The following is a 12,619-nucleotide window of genomic DNA, read 5'->3' on the forward strand; positions in this document are numbered from 1 at the left end:
ATTAAAAAAAAAATAATATTCACAAATTCTTTCATATTAGAATATCTTCACCTTATTCAGTATTAAAAGAGTCTAGTGTCTACCATTAGTCCATTTCCCAATTGTCCAGTTAGTTAATTATTTAGTTGTATTGCTATTTCTTCTTTCCTTCATTTTGCTTTTTGTTTTTTTGTTTGTTTGTTTGTTTCCCATAAAGCACTAGGTACTTACTGCTCCATAACAGCAAAAGAAAGCATGGGAAACAAAGTGTAAAACATCAACTTCAGGATTATTTTTAACTAAAAATACTTTATATTATTACTTCAACAATACCAGCTCACAACACAACTATTTGAACATAGGAAACAGAAGAACATTTTTCTCTTCTCTCTACTTAGAAGTAATTAAGGTTCTTTCTTTACTATAATGATTTGAAATAACTTATGAACACACTTCCTGCTTACCTATGAAATGCTATGCAGCCTGACGCAGAATTCAAGTTAAAGTTGTAATACAAGCCACACAGGAACACATATTTTACATCTTTGAATTATCATCACCTAAGGAGAGAATCTAATAATATTTAAATAATGTTTTATGAGGAAGCAGAAATTAATTTTTCATTAATATTTAATGCGATATGAGGACAAAAATTCAAGTTGCTTAAAGAACCTGAACTCACTGCATAAAAAGCCAATGCTCTCTGTTTGATTTCTTCTCTAAATTAGGAATGGTTAGTTTTTACCTCAAAGATTGGTGTCAGAAAGGGGTTCACCAAATTGAGCCTTCAGAACAGAAGAGTCCAAACTGCCTGAGAAACTATTAGGTGCCACTTTTGGACTACTGGCTCTGACACTGAGAGCTGGACTCATCAATGAGTGCTTGGGCCAGTATCTCAGTCGACTCTAATGCATGCTAATGTTGTAAATGGGAGTTCTAAAGGTTAAAGGAGATTATGTATGCACAAAAGAGAAGTCTTTTGATGACTCTAATAGCAGATATTAACTGCTATTATGGTGATAGAAATGAATATTTTCAGCAAACATTTACACACAGAATGGTACTAGTTAGATCCTGTAAGAGTGAATACATATAGGCCTTTCCTTCAATAAATTTAATTTGGAAAATGGCAATAGGAAACTGACCATTGGAGTACTGTGTGATTAAGTGCTCTCATGACACTATGGTACCAAACTTGGAATGTACAAGTCAAGCTAGGACACGAAAGAAAGTCTCCAGAGGTAAATGACAATTGGTCTTGGGCCTTAAGAGAACAAATGCTAGCTACCTAGGTAGATAAAGAAATGAGGCCATCTTCTAGCCATTGACAGTAGAGGTTAAGCAAAGTCCTAGAGTATGAAAGAGTATCTCTCAATGAATGGACATTGAACAAGTGTAAGGTGGCTATGAGCCCAAATAAAACTGAGATCAGTGCTGTGCAGCCCATTTCAGGAAAGGCTTTGTGCATGGAGCCATCTTGCCTGGCAACACTCTACAAGCACTGGACACAGTGAAGGTTTAAAGTCAGAGAAATCATGTAATGTGACATTAGTCTGGAGACCAGAAAGCCAGTTGGGACCTGTTCCTACACCAAAGTGACAGGGGCCTTTAACCAGGCCCAAGAACAGGAATGCAATGGGGCTGAAGGACACAGGTGATTTAGGAGGTGAAAGTGATTAGGTGTGGTGACTGCAGTGAAATTGAAGGGCACATATGAGAATTTGTCATGGTTTTTTTTTTTTTTTCAACTTTAAAGTCTCATGTGTGTATGTGTGACTGTGGGAGGGCAGATGTGTGTACATGTTCATGTGTCTGTACAGTGTTCAAGTGCATGTACATGCGTATGGATGTGTACATGTGTAGGCCAGAGGTAAACCTCATGTATTACACAGGAACCTTTCATTGTGAGACTGGGTCTCTCACTAGCCCCAGGAATTCGCTTGGCTCTGCCTCCACAGTGCTGGGATTACAGGTAGGCACCAGCATGTCTGGCTTTTTACAGGGGTGCTGGGAATTGAACTCTGTAGCTGGAATCTTAGAAGGTCTTACTAATAAATTCAAACCTGAAGCCAGGTATGGGGGTGAATGCTGGAAGATCAGAGAAGCAGAACAAGCCACAGCTACCTCATCTCTCCAGTTCCTCAGCTGATCCTGTTTCCTCAGACTAGAAGCATCTCAGTCCTGAGATCTCAGCTGAATTGTTGCTCCAAAGCCTAAAAGATTAGCCAGCCAAAATGCTTTTAGTGCCTGGTCTTCACGCCTTATATACCTTTCTGCTTTGTACCACCACTCTCTTGGATTAAAGGCTCACTTTCTGGGATTAACGGTGAGAGTCACCATGCTTGGCTGTATCCCTAAACAGATGGATTTCTGCCTCTGGAATGCTAGGATTAAAGGTGTGTGCTACCACTGCCTGTACTCATGTTTAATATTGTGGCTGTTCTGTCTCTGACCCCAGATAAGTTTATTAGGGTACACAATATTTCGGGTAACACAATACCACCAGTCTTCATGTTTCTGCAGCAAGCACATTAACAACTCAGACTGTCTTCCCAGCCCCAATTTTTTAAAACATAGAACTCTTATTTATTTTTTTCCTGAGGGGATGTGACATTTTAAAGTAAGTTGAAGATTCGTTTTAATTCATATTTATTAGAAATCACACAAATAAATGTGTTCTCAGTTTTCCTGGATCTATGGCAAGTATTGGATGACACCTCATTGTTATACACACCATCTTCTAAATTTGAATATTCAGGTAACAACATTTTATGAGGTAACCTTGCCTCTGAACTCCCTTTGCTTTCTTCAAATCTATTACAACAAATATAAGTAAGCTAAACTTGATTGTATTGCTTGAAACAACAATTTAATTCATTTAAACAGCCAGAGCAAATATTCTGCTGAGTCCCACTGTGTTAGTCCATGAACGTAAGCTTAGTAAGTGTGTAGCTGCTCCTTATTTGTCCTGGCCCTGTAACAAATAGCTGGGGTGTGTACACAAATGACAAGAAGGACAAGATGAGTTTGTGTTCCAGGTGTGGGAAAGTAATGAATGGGTGTTGTCAAGCACACCCAGAGATGAGTTATTCCAGTGATACCTCAGTCAAAGCCTGCTAACAGCAGACGACCTACCACAATTTAAGAAAGATTAGGGTGTTGGCTGCAGCCAAAAGAACCTAAGTAGACTTCACTTCTCCCTTTCTCCTCTTTGTCTAAGAAAACAGACCCATATGCATGAATGCAAGAGGATGTTTATCTTTTTCTTTCAGGTGGGCTCTGCCTAATACTTATACATTTTGGAAAACATGCTAGAGCTAATTAGTCATGGGGGAAATTAGTCCAAGCAAATTAATCACTGGAATTCACTGTGCAGTTGCAGCATTCTGTGGCTCTGAGATTATTCAGTGGTCCCTCCTGCTTTCTCATTTTATATTACAGTAAATTCATCCATGGTGCTAAGGTGCCTTGCTAAGCAATTAGCTCTATTTTCCTACACCCATTTTCTTGATACAGACCCAGCCCATCACCCAGGAAACACCTTGAGAAAAACCCTCCAGATTTCTCCATTGTCTCTGCAGGAGAATTTGCAGTGTAGTGTGTAGAAATACATCCAACACCTGCCTTTCTTCCTTGCCTGTGTACCTGCATCAATAATCTTAACGTTTGTTACTATGTCATAGTGTTTGCAATAAGAAAATGTGATAGCAGCTTTAGTCTCTTCCATCTTCATTAAATGTCCCTGAAGGGATTAGAGTCAACGCTTGTCAAACTTTCTTAAAGACCAGACTGTTAGGACAAGGAATAGTAGTCCAGTGGAGAAGAGTCATGACTAGGATGAATATGAAAAAGCCAGTACCACATATGCCCCAGCTTGGTGAAGTATGCAACAGCAGACTTTCATATGTCTTTTCTGTGTATAATTCACCAACAAATTCTATAAGTGCTCATTATGGCTTTTTATAAATGAGCTTGATGTGTCTGGGTTTCATAAAGCCACGCAGCTAGAAAACAGATTTTCACTTGGTGTCCAGGGGTCCTCTATGTCCTCATCTTCCCAGCCCCACACTTTCCTTTATTCCTGTATTTTCAGATGTTCCAGGTAAGGTTTAATGTGACTAATGGTCATGTTCAGACCATCCAAATCAGAAATTTCTCCTAATCATGATTTTCTAACAAATACAAAGTACAGTACCAAACACTACTATATCAACTACAATCTATATTTTAACTTGAAAAAGACTATGGGAAGAAAGCATGTGTGGCAAAAACAGGACAGTCTGAGAAGCTACAGTGGAAAGTTTTTAGCATGCTTTCCTTAGGGATTTAAAACTCAGTTTCTCCATGCTTTCATTTTATGAAGGATGAAATGGAGAAATACGTCCTAGTTTGTAATATGCTAATTGTGGACTATAAATGTGGAATGGTTCTGGATCCTCCTAGCCAAAGTGACAAGTGTGCATTTAATAGATCTAACTTGTTAGTATAAAAACACTTAATAAAAGCAAACAAGCCTGCCTGCCACAATGCAAAATCATAGATCTAATTAGCAATATATTAAAAATGCATACTGCTACTGCCCTTTCCCAGAGGACAGAGGTTGGATCACAATGGTCATGACTCCAGCTCCAGAGAACTCAGTGCCCTCTTCTGGCCTCTGTGGGTTCAGAACACATACATAAATAATAATTAAAAAGTAAATCTTCGATCATAGTAGTCAAAATGATAAAGAAATTTATTGACTCAAAGCCAAAAGCCTAGCCATGGAGAACTGAACCTGGAACTGAAAGGAGACACCTTTTCTCCATCTCTCAGTGATTTCAGACTGCCTATTAGTCAATCCCATCCTCAGAATGACCTTCTCAGATAAACAATACCAAGGAGACTCCCTGAGCTTGCAACAGGGTTTCAAATACGCTTCCTGTTTCACATCAGAGATGAGAAAAAACGTCTTTAAGGATAAGTAGTCCTCAGAGTGTAGCCCTTTGTGACCAAGCACTTGCATAGACTATGTCGTTGTCTATCTGTATACTCACCTCTGCTGCCTGGAAACCTGTATGCTGTCACCTGTAACATTGTAAGGAAGACATAGCATTGCTCTAGATCAGATGGGTCCCACTCCACACAAACCAAACTAAAGACAGAGAGTTTAATGTCAGGGGACTGGTGAAATGAATCTGGAGGAAGCACCTACAGTACTCTCTGTAAGTGTGTCATAGTTTGAACACTAAGAGTTGTAAGAAGATTAAAATGTAGGACATATACATACATATGCAAAGTAACTGTTAAAACAGATGTATAAGACTAAATAAATCAGATTTCTGTATGTATTTTTCATATGGGTGCCTTTATTCAAAGTAAATGGATATAAAATGACTGCATTTAAAAATAAAATAATTAACAATTAAAACTTTTTAGAACTATTTTTTTTTTTCTTGGCATGAAAAATAGGGAAATACTCACACATGCACAGAGGAAGGAATGGACGGACAGAGAGAGGGAGAGACAGATGTCAAGATCCATGCATTCTAAATTAGAATGATATATATTAGGTTAGCATAGCACATGGCATTCATAAATACATGGGCAACTCATAAGAGGTAAAACCACGTTTGCTTTCCGCCTCGCCTAGACATAAAGTGGCTAAATAGTTTCCTATGAGGAACATTTTGGTCTTTAATTGTCGAGGTGTGTGATGAATCTTTGTCCTATTCCCTCTTGGAACAAGCCTCTAGCCTTAGGCAATTATGCAACAGTCCCAAACCTGCCAAGCTGCTGGACCACACACCCAGATTCTATCTCTGCGACTAGACTGTCCCTGTCTGGATGGTTCTTCTTTGTTGCTCAGCCATATAAAGAAGCACCCTAGTTCCAGTCCCACAGCCCATCCACTTTCCCTGCCTCGTTTCTCTCACACATGCCTCAGCCCTTTACCTCTGACAAGTATATAATCACCCCGTACACTGCTAAATTCACAAACTGTCTTTATCCTGGGGCATTAGACATTATTTCATTTTCATGTATTATTCTAATCTTACTGACTCTGTAATGAGAAAGACTCCCATAGAAAATGATGATGAAAGTGATACTAGTGTTTTCTTTTAAAGACACCTTCATGATATTTAACAGGGATTTACGGTAAGCTTGGCGGAAATGAGTCCACTGGCTGTATTTAGAACAGAGGGAATACTCTTCTTTCACTTCCTCACTGCAGTTTTCCCAGAGAGGCAACAGAAAAACTTAGTTCAGTGCTGTTGCTGGAAGGCTGGGCAGATACCATCCTGGCATGGTATTGATGCTGTCCTCAGAACCTGGTTCAAAAGCAGAGGACCACCCTGCCATGGAAAAGTTACAGAAGTCTAGGAATCAAATTGCCATAATTATTTCAAACACTGTGTTTTCCATAGAGGAAGTTCCCTTTGAGAAACAAAGATGAGAACACATTAAATATCCTGAATTCTTTCTGCAATCCTGTACATGTGTTTCCTTTTTTCTCCCGTCCCCACTCACTTCTCCAAGATTTATGTAAATATCACTATCTAAATATATAGGTACATGGACAACAAACACAGACACATGATAAACTGATACTCAGACATTCAGAAAGCTGATGAGAATCATCCCTACTATCTCTCCATATGCTTTGGTTTTCCCCCATTATGTTTTAAAGGGGCATTCTCAGCTCTTTCCACAGAATTTAACTCAGTAAGCATATTCAAATGTGTAGTATCTGCTTAAAGTAGAGATTTTGTATGGCACTTTCAAAATCTGAAGGAACCCAGTTAATATTCAATGAACTCAGAATTGACAGAATATAAAAGTTTCTATAAATCACACCAGCACATATGTGTGAAAGATTGTCATGTAGCACTCCTATTTTTGAATGGGGACCAAAAAGGAAACATAAAAGACTCGCAATCTTAAGTACTATGAGAATAGAAACTAAATACTCCAAATTCAATACATCTATTTTCATCTGAATTTTAGAAACTTCAAAATTATCAAATTGTGTTTGATTGTTTCTTTTAAAAGAATAGTAACTTAACAAAGGAGAAAACTCTAATGAATGTCTAGAACCTGTAAATGGGGCTTTTTAATTTAATTAAAATTTTTAGAAAGATTGCTTTCACACATGCAACTTTTCAAATTTAAAAGAAAACATGTGCTTACAGAGTGCTCTAGTTGGGTTACAATGGCTGTATAAAACATCATGACCACAGAAACTAGGGGCGAAAGAATTTGCTTGACTTACTCTTCCATGTCACTGTTCATCATCAACTGAAGTCAGAACAGGAACCCAAACAGGACAGGTATATAGAGAAGGAGGTCATGGAGGAGTGCTGCATACTGTCTTGCTTACCTGCTTTCATATAGAGCCAAGGACTTCCAGCTCAGGTGTGGCCCCACTTACAGTGGGCTGGACCCTTACATCAATGCCCTACAGTTGGATCTTATGGAGGCATTTTATCAACTGAGGCTACCTCTTCTCCAATGACTCTAGCTTGTGCCAAGTTGACATAAAACTAGCCAACACAATAAGCAATGCTTCTGATACATGGGTTTTAACACATATTTAAAAGTTAATTTTAAACTTGTTTTATAACACATACAGTGAACTTGAAGGAAATCCAGTCCAAATCACCTTGGTTTGTGTCACACCATTTCTGTTAAATAAGAACATAGATATTAACTTTCACACTCATTTGGGAACTCATTGTACCATAAAATATAACTTAGAAATAAAAATGTTTGCTTGGGCATGGTGGCACTGACCTTTATCCCAATGCTTGAGACAGAGACAGGTATATCTCTGTGAGATCAAGGCCAGCAAGGTCTAAATAATGAGTAACAGGTCTGCCAGTGCTACATAGTGAGAGACCATGTCACAAACAAGTATGTCCCTTAGAAGGGCAATCTGTTTCCAGATTCTGATATTCTTAGGATAATCTATTCCAGTGTGACCAGTTTTATCATTTATATTCCTGAATAAAGTAGAAGTCTGGTAGGATCTGAATATTTTTTTTTGTTAAAGTACAAATGATGATACTAATCTAAATTAATTGTAAATCTAAGTGATTGAAGAAACATCTGTTTGTGATGAGAAACAATATTTGTATTCATTTATATGCATGCTAATCTATACACTTTGAATTGCTGTATTATATGAAAGAACTCAGTGACTTCACTAACAAAAATATGAAGACTGGAGGAGCTTGGGTGATAACGTGTTTACCTCTCAAACATAACGACCTGTGTTCAATACCTCAAGTTCATCTTAAAAAAAAAAAAATAGAGCTTGATGATGTGTTTAGAAACCTGGCCCTGAGGAGGCAGAGACAGGTGAATCCTGAATCCCCCAGCCATCCAGCTGAGCTTATTTGTCAAGTTCCAGGCAAGTGTGAGACTCCAACTCAAAAAATAGGTGGATGGAACCATAGGGGTACCCACGTTTGTCTACTGGTCCCCATCCTCATGTACAGACGCACACGCATAAAGACAGACACACAGTATAAGACCTTTTGAATTTGAGGCAAGTGAGAAATAAGATAAAAAGAGAATGGATACTAGTGGGTGGAAAAAAAAAGAGTCAATATTTGCAAACAAAAAGTGACATATGTGGAAGCCAAGATCCACTTTTGAAAATCCACAAGGAGATAGGTTACAACAAAATCTTATTATACAAAAACAATAAAATGGAATGTTTTAATTTGGCTTAACATTTTGGTTTCTTAGCTACTTTTCTCACATTCCTGCTATCTCCAGATGTCTTGACCATCATCAGTGTAAGCATTGCAGCTCAGATGGAAAGTTATCCAGGCAGCTGGAAGCCGACGAATATCACAAAGTTACACTGCACAACAAACCTCACACAAGAGATTCATTGGCAGTGGGGGGAAAAAAACAGGAGGTTGGCTGCCTCTGCTCCATCAGTAGAAAACCGAACAGGATATAGGGCTTCTTGGAAAGAGGGTGGAAGAGGGTGGAACTTTTTAGGGTGGAGCTTTCCAGAGTGGAGATTGGTGGGATTTCTGTCCAGAGATTGAGTTTTTTGCTCTGCAGGGTGAGGGCAAGGTCCAGTAGTTAGAGGTCCTCGGGGGAGGAGGGCCTTACAATCAGTCCTGCTCAAGTAGTCTTCTCCTTTTTGTTTTTGTTTTGTGTTCAACTCTCACATGGTTTTTCTTTTCCAGGTGTAGACAAGGATGGACAGGAAATCGATGCCACATCAAGTCTAACCCTTCTACCGCAGGATTCGTGTACACACAGAATTGTAGGTAACATTATGTATGAAGAAACAGCTTGGGATCTTTAATCTATTTTGAATCATGTTTATCTTTTTCATGGGTTTGAAATTCCAGATATATGGACTCTGCTGGGTATCGGATTCGGGTTCCTTGTGGCCCATATCACAGTGGCCATCTTGTGTTGTCTTGCAAACAGAAGACCCGTGAGGTAAGCCATCCTTCTGGCTCTGACGTGAACAGCAGGAAAAATCCTGAAAACATTTCATATCTTATGCTTTCCTTTCACCCTTCCTCATGTGCAAGTAGGTTTATGTTTCCATGTTTTGCAGCTTCTATTCCTGGGTAGAAACAGTAACTACTTTCCAATCAAGAGTTTACTTTTTACTTACATTGGATCCTTTATGATGGCACAAAAGAAAGAAAACAGGATGTCCTTCAAGACTGCAAAGATCTGGTTATATTGTATCCTGATGGTGACCAGAAAAGGCCTCAGATCTCTAGGGGAGACCCTTTTCTAGCTTACACAGAGTGACTGGCCTCTTGGCATCTATAAACCAACCCAATACTCCCATCCCCAAAGCAGTACACAGGCCAGAGGCTAAGATCTGCTGGACCCAAAAAAGCTGGGTCCATGACTAACTTAGAACCTCTTACAATGCACAGAGCTATTAAGAATGCTTTGAGTTTCCAACCTATGACACCTCTTCCCTTCACTGGTATAAGCTACATATCACACATCACACAAATAGCAAGTGGAGCTGACTTCACAAACTCATCAAGATAAGGGCCCATTTTTAAGAATTATTCCTATGTCCTGATTAATGAAATCCTCTCAGGTTTCCAACTCTGATCATATTGGTTAGCAAATATTCACCTTCACATCATGAATTAAGGGGAATCTGTTATAAAACTATGGTGTACATTATCAAAAAAACACATTTTAAATCTATTCCCATCAATTGGTTTGTATTCATGAAGCATTTTTCAATTGTTTTCTATGTTCTTAAAAATTACTAGGCAATATTTGTAGACAGATATAAATGAGAAGCAGTTTGGATTTAAAAGAGCTTTTAACATAAAAGAAGAAGCAGACTCATAAATCTAAGTGAACCCTTGGTTGTGTATAGGAATACACATATATATATATACATGAATTGAGATTCTCCAGTTGTGTGTATGTGTGTGTGTGTGTGTGTGTGTGTGTGTGTGTGTGTGTGTGTATAATGGGGTGCGGTGATGGGGTAGGGTGATGGCCTAGCAAACTAGAAATCTGTAGAGCAAGCTGACAAACTGGAATTCCAAGTCTGAGTTGAAGGTGTAACCTTGAATCCCAAATCCACAGCACAAGCAATCAAGCTGGAAACTCAGGCAGGCTTTCTAAGTTGTTGTCTTAAGGGATATTTCTTTTTCTTCTTGAGAAAGTTCAGTCTCTGCCTTTGAGAGCCACCCACATTGTGAGTGAGTAAGTTTAAAAAAAAAATTCCTTTATTTTACCTAAAGTAAATTGCTTTACTTAAAGTCAATTGACATTAAATTTTCAATACATCTAAACAATGCTTTCCCAGGAACATCTGAATCAGTATTTAATGAAACAATTGGTAGGACACGCTAACCTGACTACAGGACACATCAAGTTAATATTATGTAGCAAATCCTAAATTCACACTTTCTCCTGATTATGTCAGTCTATAATCTGAGGCTACCTACAGATTTGCAAGTAAATTTTGGTGTCCCTATGCTACAGTATGACAGTCACCTGTTTATTTGTGTCGTGTGTGTGTGTGTGTGTGTGTGTGTGTGTGTGTGTGTGTGTGTGTATTCATGTGGGTTAGTGCACATGTACATGCATGTGTTGTGTGCATGTATGTAAATGACAGAAGTAAACATTGGATATTTTCCTCGATGGTTCTCTACCTAATTTATTAAGACAGGCTCTTTCACTAAATCTGGAGCTTAACTTATCAATTTAGGAAAGTTTGACTGCCTACCTCTCCACATTCCAACCACTTCATGAAGGGATTAATATCACATTTTACATGGGTACTGTGACTGTGACTTGGGTCCCCAAGCTTTTGCCTTTTATTCCCTCCCTTTCATCACTATTTGGCATTCAATTGCACACACCCCTTTTCTTATGCTCCTCACCTCCATTCTTTGTTAAAATCTACTTCTATTTTCTGTCTCCTATTTTCTCATCCAACTTATTGTAATTTTCCCTCTGTTTTTTAGGAGGTATTTAGTATTTAAAAGGACTCATGAAAAATTCATTTCTGCACATAGGTGGAATCTAAATATTATCACCATGGAGGCCATAGCCAGAGAAAAATCCACCAACAAGCAACACCACCAAAATACCAAAATACCATAATACAATAACCCCTTATGCAGTAGGGAGCACCTCCCCACCTTCCATAGGGTAGTTAGTTTCATAAGACCCAGCTTCTGCTTTTGCCTAGAGCAAAAGAGTGTGGTGGTATTTCAAAACACCAAAATTCACCACTCCCCTCCCCCGAGGAGAAGCCTGGGTCAGATGTCAATTAAGGCTGTTGTGAGGAAAGGAGAAATGATGGTTGCTATGGGCTTCAAAGAGGACTTGATTGTTAAACACTGAAAGTGAACACAAAGTTATGGCCACAATGTGTGATGATAGGCCAAGATCTAAGAAGTGGGCTGAGAAAGAAGGCAGTTAATAGAAGATGGAGGAAATGAAAGATTTAGCAATCAGATTGCCAAATATAACAGAAGACCACATTCACCGTATCTGACTCTGTGTTCCTTTGTTTGTGGCTTTCTTTGTGACACAGTGAACTGTGTACATTCTAGAGTACAGACCTTTCCCAACTCTTTGGTGGGTTCTTTTCCTGCTTTTATTTTTTTAATCACCTTCAAAGTAGGAGGTTTCTTTAGATTGTGTTGGCCCGCACCCCCTCTCCCAGCTCCTTCCCCACCCCAAATCTCTCTTAAACCCTTCTTACCCAGTATTTCACCTGCTACTTTCATGTCACGTGTGCTCTGTCTTCCCACTTCTCTTTGAAAGTCTCATTTTCTCTTTATCATGGGCCTGGGCCCCTCTCTAGTCTTTGTTTTCATGGTACCTACACACCATGAACGCCCACATAAATAAACTACACATGAAAATGAGAAGCTACGACCCTCAAATGAGAAAGAAGACATGGTGTTTGTCTTTTTGTGTGTGTGTTACTTGGCTTAATACAATATTTTCCAGGAAGTTTAAAGATTTCCATTTTTCCTTAGTTCAGCTGACTTGGGCTCCATGTGCAGCCCTCTAGAGGCTGGGCACTGAGTCGAAGAGAATGACCTTCCCTTGTAACAGGACTACTCTCTGATCAAGACTATTGGAGGATATCTAGCTACACTCCCTACTAGAACTTTCAAAC

At 38.9% G+C, this 12,619-nt stretch overlaps 1 protein-coding gene across 1 annotated transcript in view; it reads left to right on the plus strand.

Moving 5' to 3' along the window:
- Positions 1-12,619, plus strand: part of Malrd1 (MAM and LDL receptor class A domain containing 1) — a 594,884-nt gene that overhangs the window by 554,622 nt on the left and 27,643 nt on the right. The window contains exons 36-37 of the mRNA XM_036188969.1: positions 9,168-9,247; positions 9,336-9,429. Coding sequence (XP_036044862.1) covers positions 9,168-9,247; positions 9,336-9,429 — 174 coding nt within the window. The remainder of the gene's footprint in view (positions 1-9,167; positions 9,248-9,335; positions 9,430-12,619) is intronic.

This window comes from Onychomys torridus, chromosome 5 (genome assembly GCF_903995425.1).
Source record: "Onychomys torridus chromosome 5, mOncTor1.1, whole genome shotgun sequence".
Classification (NCBI taxonomy): Eukaryota; Metazoa; Chordata; class Mammalia; order Rodentia; family Cricetidae; genus Onychomys; species Onychomys torridus.